The sequence below is a fragment of the Halyomorpha halys genome, unplaced genomic scaffold, assembly GCF_000696795.3.
Source record: "Halyomorpha halys isolate HHAL.00 unplaced genomic scaffold, Hhal_1.1 Scaffold878.1, whole genome shotgun sequence".
NCBI lineage: Eukaryota > Metazoa > Arthropoda > Insecta > Hemiptera > Pentatomidae > Halyomorpha > Halyomorpha halys.
In genome coordinates, this window is record NW_027116610.1 from 439,013 (window position 1) to 454,564 (window position 15,552).

The 15,552-nt window shown below is 31.4% G+C and overlaps 1 protein-coding gene across 1 annotated transcript in view; it reads right to left on the reverse strand.

Moving 5' to 3' along the window:
* LOC106686797 (cytochrome P450 6B1) overlaps window positions 1-15,552 on the reverse strand; it is a 35,549-nt gene that overhangs the window by 13,078 nt on the left and 6,919 nt on the right. Inside the window, exons 2-4 of the mRNA XM_014430321.2 lie at window positions 13,453-13,524; window positions 6,459-6,648; window positions 1,521-1,729 (exon numbers count right to left, since the gene is read on the reverse strand). Of these exons, the coding sequence (XP_014285807.2) occupies window positions 1,521-1,729; window positions 6,459-6,648; window positions 13,453-13,472 (419 nt within the window). The 5' untranslated portion in view covers window positions 13,473-13,524. The remainder of the gene's footprint in view (window positions 1-1,520; window positions 1,730-6,458; window positions 6,649-13,452; window positions 13,525-15,552) is intronic.

Consider the following 15,552-nt stretch of genomic DNA (forward strand, 5'->3'; position numbering starts at 1 on the left):
ATTGAGATTTTCTATTTAAAACAAAATAGATTTAAAAAAATCTATTCTTCTATTTTTTAGATTAACAAAATTCCTTGCTCCCACTATTCAATATTACCTTCTCTAGATCTTTAAGTTTGGTATAAAAGTAATTTCGGTTTGCACAAGTAAATGGCATTATGTTTGTTTCATTAATCTTCAAAGAATATTTTTGGTTTTATTTTTTAATGGTTTGGTATTCGATACATTTAGGCTGCTGTATAAACAAAATCTGTGTAATTTTGTTAGCAGCTATCGTTTTAAGGCCAATTTTAACATGGGATGCAAAAATAATTATTTTTGACTCATTTACACATTTATTTTTATAAAGGCAAGAAAGCAGCTAAAACTCACAAAGAGAAATATGAAGCTTATGGTGCTGATTGCTTAATTGGGCACTGGGGGCATCACCATCAAGATGACCCAAGTTCATTCTAGCCGAACTCCTGAAGTTGATGAAAAAATAAAAGTCACTATTGAATTAAATCATCATGTAACTGTGCGAGATACTGCAAGAAGCTTCTTGGAAATGTAAAGAAGCTCCACATTTGGGTTTCTCATAGATTGAAATAAATTCATCGATCACAACGAATTTATATTTGTGATAAACATTTCAAACATAATTAATATTACATTTATCATAATTACACCCTGTTTTTTTAAACGAATTATCAGTGTCGATAAATAATAAATCGTCTAAAATCATAAAATGGAAGACCATGGTCCAAGCATGATGAACCAGCGAAAAACATATAAAAATCTCACTTTTGACAGCTCTGTGAACCATATCTCAGGCATTCCCTTTGTTGTTCATATCGGGAGATATCCTTGGTCATTCGATTCTGCCACTACCTGTCGCACTTAAGTACTCTTAGACGATTATTGTCAAGTGCGTGAAAATAAAACGTTATTTATTGTGACTAATTTTCCATAATCTATCTTTTCTATCTTTAACTGAACCAGAAATCAAACATTAATGCCACCAACTTTTCCATCGCCTTATGTTTAACTGTTGAGCGATTAGCTAATCACCCATCTTCCTCTAAGAAACAATATGATGGCGATCGGGATAAAATGATCCTACTTATCATGGACATGCCACCTATAGAAAAGCCTCATGTTATGAACTATATATCTCTACTAATGATAAAAATTTAATTGGCCAGTTATCACTTTTTTCAGAAATGCTCACTGTCTCTGGCTACTCTTTATGAATCTTATTTATGCTTATTATTCTATAATATTGTGATACTGCGGCCAATAGCCACCTTTGCTATGGCAAACTGTATGAAAAAAAGAAGAAAAGGAGTATGAAAAACCTTTTTTTATTTTTTATTACAGGACATAGAATGTTATAATTCCATGTAATAAAATTAACTAAATATAATAGCCTAACATATTAATAATAAATTCACTATGTGTATTTGTTCCTTAGTTGAAAAACATCAATTTATAACTAAAAATGTTCAATGACTAAAGCGTGTAAAAATAATAAATTTCACCTTATTGCTCTCCACTTATTTCCTTTCAATGCGAAGATACTCGAGTACAGGACACAGTCAGGATTGAAGAGGAGCGGACCACGATCAGAGAAGGTGCTGAATTCGCTGACAAGTACAGTCTTGATAAGCTCTGGGTCTCGGAGTACTAAGGTTGGCGTCGTGAACTCGTACATGCCAACCATCCTCTCTTCTGGAAAAGTGTGGTATAACTGTAACAAATGAAAATGAAACTATGTTAACAGGTCATTTAGTATATCTACTTACTTTAAAACTATTATTACTACTACATTGTAATTATTATTTGCAAGGAACGTTTTAAATGTCGATTTCTGGGGATAAAACTCATAAAATATTTAATGCTCCAGTGGAAAAAAGATAAGGTACAATATTTTATTGATATTAGGATTTCAGTATTAGTTGGCTAGTATTAAAACAATTTAACACGATATTTTAATCGCTTCTGGATTGAAATGTATTTTCAATGGTCTTTTACAATCGAAATTTATCAGAAAGAAATATTATTTATTTAATACTAGATCAGCCTGGCGGGTCTTACATGGTTAATGTAAGAGGTACATTTTTTTTTAGTAATTGATTATATGGGGCGCATAGTCTCATACAAAAGACCCCCCTAACTATATACAATGTTATAAAAAAAAATTATTAAGATAAAATAAATGGATAAAAATTAAAGTTAATAACAAAAACAATGCCATTTATGGATTTAACAAAATAAATAATTGACTTCTAATGGAAAAAAGTCAATTTGAAAAAAGATGAAGAGAAAGAAAAATAAAATTTTTGAGTTTACAATAACAGAACTGATAAGTATAGATATTACAACAGGATGTCCTGCAGCAGCCTGGGCTTCAGTCTTCGGATTGTGGTTGGGTTTCCCAGGTTGTTGGACACTGCTCCTATAACTGTCGGTAACTGGGAGTGGAACTTCATAAACCTTTTTTTGATGTAATCCTCTATTGTTTCCATTTGTAATTCCCAATCCAATTGGCTGTTTTTTATAAACCAAGGAGCATCCACTGCAATTCTTACTGCTTTATTTTAAAAAGATTGTAATTTTTTCCTTTTCATAAAGGATGCCGCTTCCCAGACTTCACAGTTATACATCAGCAATGGCCTGAGAATTCTTTTAAAAATAAGAATAGCTGTTTCCGGTTTTAATTTGGATTTTCTATTTATGATAGGATATAGCATTGCCAGCCTTGCATAGGTTTGAATTAGTTATCAGAAAGAACTGTTTCTGCAAAAGGAATTTAGCTTTCTCGAAATTTGAAAAAAGTGGGACTTGTTTTGGGTAGTTTATTTTAATTCATCAAGAAATAATCCTTGGCTCTGAAATTCTCATAATCTATAATGTTTAATTATAGATAAATAACATGTAATTCTCATAATAACAACAAACAATAATTGTTTTTAAAAATCTTTTTAGAAGTTCTTTATTCTACTTTATTTCCTCACAATTCTATTAATTTTTTACATTCACTTATTATATGGGAAGTATTGTGACTGCTAGATAATCCGAATTTGAGTTTTCAATGGAAGTACAGCTTTCCTTTGATGTCCCCTGGGTTCAAATACCCAAGTTTCACAAAATGGACTGTGAGTGTGTAAATGATCTATCTGAAGAACAAAACTTTAATTTCATGTTTAAGGCAGGTATGTACCTAGTGTTTTACACTAAATTTTTCGTTAAAATCGATTTTCCAGCTGTCACTTTATATGATCAATTTTACTCTTGAAGTTTCTCCAAAATGGCTGTAACGACTTTAATCAAGATCGAAATTTCACTGTAAAACAAGTCTTCGTTCTTTTCAGTTAGATCTCGTTCTCATTAAAACAGTCTGACGGAGTTCAAAATTCCGGGATTTCCAAAACAAATCTTCCTCTAAAGGTACCTTTAATTCTGTTTATTTGAAATAATTACCGATCTCTCATTTTTAGCAGTAGTAAATGATAGATAAATAAGAACTACAAAAGAATTTAATAATTAACAAAAGAATAAATGGATTTTAAATGAACGTTAAGACCGACTGGAAAACAGGGTTGGGTGAATATTATTCAATTTCAGAGGGAATTTTCTACTCGAATATTCAATTATTCGATACATTTGTATTTGTATAATTTTATTAAGACAAAATTTGTTGTCATACAGACCTATGTCCCTTTATATATTTTATGATCGAATACCATTTATTTTAACTTTTCTGATTTCTAACATATTAGGGTCCCTTTCCATATTTTAGGAGATACAGAAAATGAAAATTCTATCGATTTTATTATCGTGTATCGATTTATTTTAACATCTTCATATTCTGCATTTCCTAAAACATAGACCCTAGTATGTTAGAAATCGGAAAAGTTAAAATAAATCGGTATACGATCATAAAATATATAAAAGGACATAGGTCTGTAAGACAACAAATTTTATTCATATTGCGTTAATATGAGACGTGGGGTAAGGCCCGTGGCTACTAACTATTCCAAGGACCCGAGTTCGAATCCTGCTGGGCAGAAAATCGTTTTCTGTTACACTGCAGCCGTGAGTCAATTCCTGTGGTCCACCCAGTCTCTTAAATTGGGTACATTTAATTGGGTAAAAATCTGGAGGAAGAACGTGAATCTGACCAAATCACCTCATAGCACAACCTTCGGTCTAGTAACAGTACTTCCTTACAAAGTACTGAACCCCTCACTCTTTATGGGTTGTATCGGTACAGATTTTAATTTTTTTAATATGTTAGAAATAAGAAAAGTCAAAATAAATTGATGCGCAAGCATACGATCTTAAAATCGATAGCACTTTCATTTCCTAAATCTCCTAAAACATATAAAGGGATCCTTGCATTTTAGAAATCAGAAAAATTAAAATAAATCGTGTGAGGTTATATCAATAGCATTTTCGTTTTCTGCTTCTTAACGAAACATAAAAAAGGTCATATAACATGTTAAATATATATAAAAAAAAGATTAATATCAATCGATACATTATTTTTTATTCGAATAAAAATGAATTCATCTCTCGTCAATCGCATACTTACTCTGAATAAAAATATATTCTCTTTTCGTCAATCGAATACAAACTCCGAATAAAAATGTATTCGTCTCTCGTCAATCTAATACTTTTCACCCAAATCTGTTGGAAAATCGGAAAGACTGAAAAAATAGAACACCACGTTAAAATGCAGACAATAAAAATTGCATTTATTTCCGTCTGGACCCGCTCCAATAAGACCCCCGGGGAGCGAAGGTCCTATATCACTTTTGAAATATTTGTTTAAAACGGAAAGTGGAAACTTTAAGATAGTTAAATCGAGCAATATTTAAAAAGCGCCTGAAATTGAAAAACGGCTGTTTTCTTTTTTGCTGAGAGCGTAAAATAAAATAATGAAGAAAAGAAACCTACACCACTATTGATTTCAATCTTTGTGTGATCTACCTGAAATAGTAGTCTTAGATTTTCTTTCCATAAGAATATGAATGGTCCAAAGCGTCTTCTCTGTTTTACATATTATAGATACGGGCAAACCAGTAAACATTGACAAATCAGTAATGTTGGAAAATGCGGAGAAAATTCTCACAATACTAATTGTAATAATCCTCCGAAATGCTTGAACTACTGTGGTGACTGGATGTTCTTTAATAAGAAATGCTCAATATATAAACGGTAAAATAAAATGAGAAAATCCGAGTACATGAAAAAGTTTCCTATCTTAAGACGGAAGCAATTATTAAAAAACATGAGAGTAAAAGCACGCGGAGGTTGCAGTAACTTCCCCACTCCATCGCCACAGCAGGTGTCTTTCGCTGAGGCATTAGTAGTACAGGTTGCCAAACTAGCTACTACTGTTCAAGTTTTATTTTAAAAATATATTTTAAAAATAAAAACCATTTTGGAATCCGTTTTGTTAAAAAGTAACTCAGACAATGGTATAGTTTGTAGATGTACAATGGTATAGAATGTAGATGTTCTACAGAAAAAGGAGAGAGTTCATTGTTTATAAATACGCCATTAAAATTTTGAAGGGGTTTTGAAAAAAAACGAATATTAGTAGTGAAATTTAAAATAATTGTAATATTGTTAACCACTTAAAAGCCTCAAATTTAAACAAAAATTAATCGACGGTTACATCAAATATACCTAAGATTGGCATCAACTTAAAAAAAAAAAAATAGGCCAGTATCCCAAAACTCCTGTGAACTCTTCGAAAAATAAACAATATCCAGTCGTGACAAAATAAAAGCAAAAAGTTCAAGGTCCGTAAACATTGTACTTACTGTCATTGTAAATACCATTTAATAATTCCAATAACATTGATATATTTTTTATTTCTTTTAATAAATATTATTCCACTAATGATAAGTAACTCAATCCACATTATAATTGATTATTCCTTTTTACGTCTCTCTCTCTGTTGAGTGCGTCAGGGTAGTGTTTTTAGCCCGAAACATTTCTATAATTGTTTAATAAAGTGTTGAATGGTTGGGATGACTGCTAAAAGTATGCTTTACGTGTAGTACCTTGTTATTTATGAAGAGGAAAAAATAACTTATTCCTTTATCTGGATCCGGTTGTAGTTTTCTAATAAGGAACGAACTGCGTACCTCTGTATATCTGTCATTTGTTCAATAGGCCCACCTTTGATAATTGCCCTGAACCAATTGGTAGGATTTACCTAGGACGGTAGACTTAGGCCATTTGAGCTGTCGCTAGTGATACCAAAACGGTGAAGTCTTTACACCTCCATACATATACGAGCTGGCAATTGAAATTATTAATATTCAGAATGTTTATTAATTTACTTAATTAGTTTATTTCTTCCAAAAACATTTAAGATTCAGCTATTATCATGAAAATAGAAATGAGATAAAATTTATTTTATCACGGAATAAATTGTATCTTTAGTACCTGAAAATTTTTACCTTATCGTATAAATGGAAGAAATGCTTGTCGAACTTAAAGGCCCTCAACATATTTCCAACTAAAGGAAGAGGTGTTCGATGCTTCACTCCTCTGACCTTCCAGTAAGTCATGCTTTTCCATACATGATTAGTTATGTATATGATTCCCACTAGTACAGTCACGGAGATGAGCTCAGCGGTTACCATGTTTCTAAAAAAGAAAGCAATCACAATATTTAGCTTATTTGATTATTAAAAAATATATAAAATAAAATAAATGGATTTAGATACAGTCCATCAAGTAGCTGAATTTCAAAGATTTCTTTATTTTACCATAACCTATTGAAGTTTATCCAGGAGAGATGTAGCCTTTGAGTATTTTTCTCATAATGGGAAATAAACGTCTATTATCCTAATATTTCATCTGTTTTGTTTATACTTCTGTCTACCTTCTGTTAACCCTTTGATGTTGTTATTGCTGTTTGTTTATATTATTCCCTCTTTCACCTCCCCACACATACTCAATTCAGTTTTGCTCTGGCCCCCTCGCAACGGTAAGATTGAGCATTTCCCTCACTAGTACACGGCTCAAGTGACATCTTTTTTTATTCTCACTTGAGTATTTTACTCACCTAGACACTTTCTGCGATTCTTATTTTAAATAGAGTGCTACCAATGGGTAGTTTCTTTACATGCTATCTACCTTATTCCTTACATCTCCATTACATCAAATTTACGAGATGTATGTTGTTTTTTTTAAATATCAATAAATAAATAAAAACAAATATTTTAAGACATAAGCCGAACCAAGAATACTACAAATCGTCTATCATGAAATATATGCCATTGGGCCACTTCTTGAGGGACAAAAATATTGGACACAAAAAGAAGTGTGAAAATAATAACTACCCATTAGCACATAGGCTAAGTTCTATGTATATCTCAGCTCCGCTACTTTTTGATTATAGATACGTTTTTTTACAGCACACTAGAGTAGAACTGCTTTCGCTCAATTTTAAAAATAGCATATTTTTTAAAAGAAAAATAATAAAAACGTTTGAGTTTTCGAATTTTTTCCAACCAAATTTCATTTCTTGATATTACTGAGGGGATCTCAAAGAGAAATCAAAATGAATATGGTAAGTTATTGCTCCGATATGCCGCCGAAAAGAAATATTCATTTTTGGACAACATCAGGTTTTGAAAATAACATCTCACGTATACTCAGGATAAATTTTATATATATTCTAACCTCACAATTTTTATTTGTTATCTGTATTTTAACCAGCACACTCCAGTTCTACTTAATTTTATTTATGTTATTATTTTTTTTTGTAAATCACCTTCACTCTATTTCTAATGTATTGTCTTTTTTTTGTTATTAATAACTTGAAACTAAATTGTCATTGAAATCTCAAAAATAAATGTTTAATAGTGAATGAGTACATAACTAATTAAAACAAAATTAAGCAATTAGTACAATATGATTATAAACTTATGATTCAATTGCTCGGAGTAGCGTTTTATTTTTTGTTATTGTATGTTGAATCAGTCATAATGAATTACGTTTGATTACAAATTAAATATAATTAAGTTTGCAACTAGAATAAAAAAATAAAGAAAACCTGTATATAGTAAAAACTGAAGTTGGTGAAGTATGATAGTGGAATTGACTGGCTATCTTGCCTCTTATCTCCGTCGAGATTTTATCCCGGTAAGGCTGTCGCTTTTGGGGTCGGGAGAGTGAAGAGTGTCTTACGGGGATATGATTTTTCAAGGGACGTTTCTCGGAACGTTCCTGCAATGATTGAAACTACTTATTGCAAAATATTATGCATTGTTATTCTGAGGTGAAGAGAACGAAATGCCAAATGCGGGGAGACTTACACCAGGAAGCGATTCTGGATGAAAAGAATAAGCCGTTGTTTCCATTCCAGGACTCGAGGCACGTTTCCTTGTATATGTTTTCAATCCTTAGTAATGGTATATGAGAATCTATGTGTAATTGCACTATACTTATAACATATAATTACTTTCATCTGGATCTATCTCTTACAAGAGGAAGATTTAAGCCAATAAAGACATCAATTCCCGAAATTCCATTGAGATAAATTAGGTTATATATTTTTTAAATTTTTCGTTAGGTGGCGTAAAAAAAACAAAAAACAATCATGCATATATATAAAACACAAATTATATTATAATATATTTCAATAATTATATTATTGAAAATAATACATCACGAAAAGTGGTTAGTCAGTTAATTAATACAATTTTTTTAAGAAGATCCACCTGAAACTAATATGTTTAAGTATGACATAAATAATCAAAATTGAGACTTAGGCTTAGTGAGCACAATATCATTTTTACATATTCAGACTAAAAGAATTCACATAAAAGAGGTTTCTTTATAATAAACATAAACATTAAATCTAAACAAACCATACAGATCAAGAGACATCTCACATACCTTGGAATGAAACTAGAGTCTCACCTCTCATTCACAGAATTTTTTTTTTTTTTTTTTTTTTATGTACATTAAAAGTAGGTGTCTGAGTTGAGTAGACGTTTACATATAAAATTTGTTCACTGCACATATACAACAAAGAATATATGTAATGAAGTAAACGTCTACTCAACTCAGACACCTACTCTACTCACCAGTCTCTCAGACTTAAACTATTAATGTACAAAGCAATACTTAGATCCTCATTATTACGCGGTGCACCCTTAATACACTGCTTACACACAACAGTCCTGAAGTCCCACCAGCAATATCAGAACAGTCAGTATACTACAGAACAGGGACAGTTGGAGCATCAATTAGTTTGTGAAAAGCCGGCGGGTTCTCTTTCTTCCATGTTATAGTCCGGACGATCTTCCGCAGCTTAAGAATTTTGAAACTTTTGTAGATGGTGCTTTGTACAATCAATGAGGTGGATAAACAGGGGGGGGGTCCGTAGAGGACCGCTGGAAGGAGTATTATTTTATAAATTCGTCATTTTAACCGTATTGAAAGAGCCGATGATGTTAAGAGATGGTGTAGACGATAGGATTTCCTTTTGACTGTTTTCAGTCAAATAAATAAAGCGGTACAAATCTTTAGACGACGGTCCAGTTTTATCCCCAACAGACTACGGCGTTGGATGGGGAGTTTATTGAGTTTGCCACTTAGCGCGTTCTCGGCAGTTTTGTTCTCTTTTTTTGGTTTGGTTCACGAACACTACAGAGTTCGTTTTCACTGGGATCACGGAGATATTGAGATAACTGAGCTGTTGAACGATTTCTTCAGCAATTTTATCGACCCCTTGTAACGCATGCGTGGGGTTAACAGTGCTCCTGTAGATGGCCCTATCAGAGAGGGTTGGACTCAGATTCCAAGAAGGATTATCAGCAGTAGACTACTAAATTAAACTGACAATTCAATTATGATTTTGAAAAAGTTTTTAATCAATACCAAGATTAAAGTGAAATATAATTAGCAGCATAATTAATAATAAGCGGTTGTGGTTTCTTAAGCTCAGAAATCCGCTTTTACGGCCACCGGCGGTAACACAAGTGACTACTAATCCTTTTATTGTTGAAATCATAATACTCTCAGGTTGGGCAATTGCGTAATGTTTAATAAATATTCATATCCAAAAGTTTTATTTCAGTTATCACTTAACCTGTCATTGGTCGCTGTAGTATTGTAATCTATGGTTTATAGTCCATTCCTTGTATACCTCGCCCCCTACACCACTCTAGGGGCTTTTCTTTCTGCTATCAACTGAGAAGGAAAAAAAATATATGTATTTTTTCTTCTTCTCAGTTGGTAACAGAACTTCATTCTTAATTATCATCCACCAAAATCTAATAAAACTACTATTCACTGAACTTAGTAAAAATCAATTACTAAGTACTAAATTTATTAATTACTATTTAATAATATATCCATGAAGTATAAATCAATGATGTATATGACATACGAGTACATTTAACATTGCACTGCCTTGGCTTCACATGATTCTAGCAACCGAAATAAAACGAATTGTGTTTACCATTTGAAATTACTCATCAAGGCTTTCAAGATTCCTAATAATTTCAGTTTAAAAATTATAAAACTAGATGAGTAGAACAAATTCACTCATCAATTTTCATATTCATTAGAAAACATTCAATTCGAAATTGAAGAGTTGTTTCTCAAGATTATGGTTTAACTAGAGATCGGATTGTCAAACAATTGCATCTTTTGTTCCCTAGGTTCAAAATCTGCTAAACCTGCATAGAAATTCTAATCATGGATAAGACATTCAAATAACACTAATTTTATATTACTCATAATTTCGTGTTTTGGGGTGTTCCAAAATTTTGCATATTTTGAGCTTTTCTGCACAAAATTACACTTTTTACTCTTTTGGGGCAACAATTTAATTTATGATGCATACATTTTAATTATTGAATTATCTTTATTATATAATACACATATGCCACTTGTGTATATGCCAGCATTTATTCATTTTATTATTTTTTCCTTATTTAATTAGTAGTTTAAAATAGAAATTTGAGGTAAAGATTTAGATTTATATATGAAGAGTCGAATTGAATCTTAATAAAAAAAAGAACAAGTGAACAAAAGTGACAAATGTTTCTTAAATAGAAATTGACCAATGGTTTTGAGTAACTTTATTAATTTTTTTTTTCAGAACCCATTTCATCTGATACAAACAAGAAAATTAATAAGTGCAGATATAAATGTGTAACGTTAACCTATACATTTTTACTTCCACAAACCTTAATACAGAATATGTGGTAAGGAGAAATATTGGGATCGTGCAAAATTCGAGTTCCAGTTTTCGATTTAAAGGTATTAGTTTCACAAAATTTTCTGTGAGTAGGGTATGTATAGTTCAAAATCAAACAGTCGTACAAATCTGAAATTACAAATTTAAAGGTGTAAATTATATAATTACATATGCCTGAAATGTAACGGACTCCTTCGATAAAATTAAATGACAGGAAGATTTTTCGATTTTTTCGAAAATATCTCTAACAATTTAATTAAACTCCGTATATTACAGTAAAATTGAATAGTCTTTAACATCAACGAGATCTTATCCATTATTTGAATAGTTTGACAGGGCTTAAATTCAGAATTTACAAAACCGCTTCAGCTAAAGTATCCTTAATTTTATTTATTTTTTGCAATGATTGTCCATTTAAAAAATTTTCTGGAAGTAAAAAAAAAAATAAATATAAACTATGAAAGGATTTGATTATTAAATAAAGGAGATAAGTAAAAGAATATTTTTCCCTGATTGAAAACACATTTTCGGAAATAAAAGTAGTAATACATACGTTGTAGATATCGTTAGAAAGTTTTTAAAAGATATTAAAGCAAAGATTTTAGAAATATTATTATTTAATAAATAATGCTGTAGGAGGTAATGAAACATGGCGAAAAGTTCTTTTCTAACACGAATATCACTGTTTAGCGCATCCGTATTGTGTCCGTTTCGATAGATAACTTTTTCGTCACCATAGTTATTAAATAATTAATTTTTATTTCACTTAATCTAATATATGAGCCATTCAGTTGACAGGATAAATCCAATATATTATTTTCAGTATTTACAATATCAATTCCATAACAATTTAATTTTGAATAAATTGCTGAGGGGATATAAAGTTTAGGTAACTGTTATAAGAAATAAATTGAAATATTTGTATTTAGTGTGTAGACTGAAATTGATTGTAAAAGAAAACTGTGGGGAAAAAAAATGTTTTCTTTCTATTTTATTATATTATGTAAAAATATGTAATTTATATATGTCTGATCACGGGTTGATTAGTATGCTGTGTAATGTAGCAACCCGATGTATATATATCTTGATTGATTTATTACGTGTACTTATTATATCGCCTAGAAGGAGGAAAACTGCTGTCATTTATAATGTCTAGTAATGGATCAGTCATAGAGGAAATGGATATTCTATTGAATTTGTATACCCTGGAAGCAGTACCAAAAGTAGTACATCTAGTGATGTCAGAAATTTTTTTAAATATTTTATAAATAGACCCTAACCCTCGACTTACTGAGTCGGGTAAGTGCATATTTTCAGCATAGACTGAAGGGGAGTGAAATTCTAAAATGATGATAAAAAAAAAAAAAAAAATGGAACACTATTTTTTTTTTAAATATATCAGAAAAAATTTACAGGCTGAGAGTAACAAGGTTTCTTTTTAGGTAAGAAGGAGAGTAAAACCTAGTTGAGAAGGTAGGTATACTCAGTTACATGGTCGATATTGCTAAAACTTTATATATTTACTTCAGAACTCTAAAACTTGATTCAAGGAATACAGAAAATATTAAATTCAATTCAATTAACCAAAACTAACAATTTTAAAATGTCAGTAGTGTGAGCAAAAGGGAGATAATGAACGAATAAGTAGCCTTCATTGGCTTTAGTACTTGAAACAAAATGACATAAAGGCATACGGAAATGAACAAAATGTTAGCAAGAAAATCACTTTGAACAAGGACGGAGAACACATTATGTCACACACCAAACCACGGATCCGACGTATATAACAATTACTGTATGACAGCAGTCAGTTAAACCTTAAATTAAGAAGGATGGGGAACATTTTACCAAAAAAAACTACAACGTATAAAATTATCTTGTTAGAATTTGACTAAAGAATGGGTTTTAGGTGACTGATGCAAATTAAGAATGTCAGTTTATTACATGTTATTTTGGTATTTTATTTGGCTTACTTTCACATTTTTAGAAATGGAAATATATTGATAAAAAGCATTGTGATCGCGAAAACTTTCAAATCTGAGTTATCAATGAAAATTGACTTATATCCAAATATTCCCAAATAACTAAATCTCGCAAAATATGCTTATATTTGCTTCAGCTCACTTGATTTTGTGTCTCCATACGATAATTTTGTAGGTGAACGGACACCTTGTTCAAAATTGACCTGTCGTCCGAAAATAACATTGTCATATTTAAGAAAAGTATAATACCTTGCATGTAACAGCAACATTTTCCTTGACACCTCGGATCCTTCATTATTATAGACTCTTTCAACATTTTCTCTAAAATAGCATAAATAATTTTGATTAAACCATTTGCACTAATGCAGAATTAAGTGTAAGTTAAAATCAGATAGATTTTTTTTTTCATCCTAATCAAAATTGTTTGATGTCTTCAAAGACAAATTTTCAAATATTTTAAATTTAATTTGAAATAATTGGTTATATTTCATCATTAGCAATTAAGAATAATGAATAAATATAAAATGTAAAAGAGTTTGATGATTATTTGCTGAAGGAAATGAATTATTTCGCGTTTGACTCTCCCCAAAATGCGTATGCATGCAACGGTATAGTTTATTTCACCAGTTTAATAAATGTTTCCGAGTTTTCACAGTTGTTAAGTAGATTATTTTTTTTTTATTTCACGTTCATTTGGCATGATGACTAACTATATAAAATCAATCTTACAATTTAAAATTATGATTTTACAGTAATGTAGTATTTAATAAGTTGTTGTTATTAAAAATGTTTTTTAAGAAGAAAGGTTTATTTCAACATGAAGCTTGTTGTTTTACTCGTTGTTTTTCAGTTTCTTGTTCTTTAATATTTGTCACTTTAGGTAAATCTAGTTGGAGTGTTTACATTCTCCTCGAAAAAACTGGAAGTTTGAACATTTTTGGAGTGTATATTTTCTTACAATTCATTTATTCCATCAACACTTTTTCAGTAATATTTGTTAGTTTTTCAATTGGACATAATAAAGTTCTCCTCTATAAAGAATAAATGCTGATCTGTGGACAGAAAGATGAGCGACGATCTTTCAGAGCTCAAAATAGTTGTGTCCAGTTAATGTTCTAAAAAAAAGAATCCACTCTAACGGGACTTAAGGTCTTCTGAAGAAGTTCTTCGGACAAAGAAGGATCCGCATGAAAATGATCATGCCAACCATTAGCGACATCAAAGACGTTTCACAACCGTTGCGAACATCACGCCTCGGAACTGTCCACTTTAATAATCCCATTCCACCCGTAACATAATGACAAACGATATTAGGTAAAATACGGTTACCGACTAAAAACTGTTTTTGTTGTGTTTTGTTTGTTTTTATTTTTAGGTAAATGTTTTTACAGTTTTTAGGTTTGGGCAATACTATCACAACGTAGGTATGCAATAGAAAAATTACATCTTTATCCAATTTTATACTGCTTATAAAGTCGTTAAAGTTAAACGAGATTATCTGTTTTTTCTTTATATTATGATTCACTATCAAGCTCTAAATCATATCCTGGTTCTAAACCATACCGGTAAATCTGAAAATTTATGGGAGGAACGTGTTTGAAGTTTGATTGCAAGTTTAAGGACTGGTACAGGTACTGGTATTTGGTGGGAGGAACAAATCCGGCAAGTTGGTCTAATGGTCCTTTTTGCCAACCCCTGGCGGCTACCTAAATTGCAGCCGTTTACTAACCAAGATGGGAGTGTCAAGATTCATTTCTCGGGGCCGCCGAAAAATGAATGTTAACTGCCCTAGGTGGGAATCGAACCCACAACGTTCCGAACCGAGCGCACTGTGACCTGCGCCTCAACCCGCACGGCCGTCACGTCCCTACAAGTTTAATAAAGCCGCTAATTTCTAATTTTCATATACACCAGTTTTAATTAATTACATGAATATTCATTAAGGTCTTTTGGATACTGGAAAAATAGAACACCACGTTAAAATGCAGATAATAAAAATTGCATTTATTTACGCCCGGACCCGCCCCACTAAGACACCCTGGGAGCGACGGTCCTATATCACTTTCGAAATATTTGTTTAAAACGGTAAGAGGAGACTTTAAGATAGTTAAATCGAACAATATTTAAAAAGCGTCTAAAATTAGAAAACCTGATGATCTCCATTCCATCTTGCAAGATAACAAACATACCATAGATAGACTTTTTAAGTTTCTACATCATTCCAAACTCTACCATAAAATTTAATCAAATCCGGCCGGAAACATGAATCTGCTACAGAGATGTATTCGGATGGAACATACACGACTCACCAACTATCATCCCATAAAGAAGGAAGGATGAACCGATGTG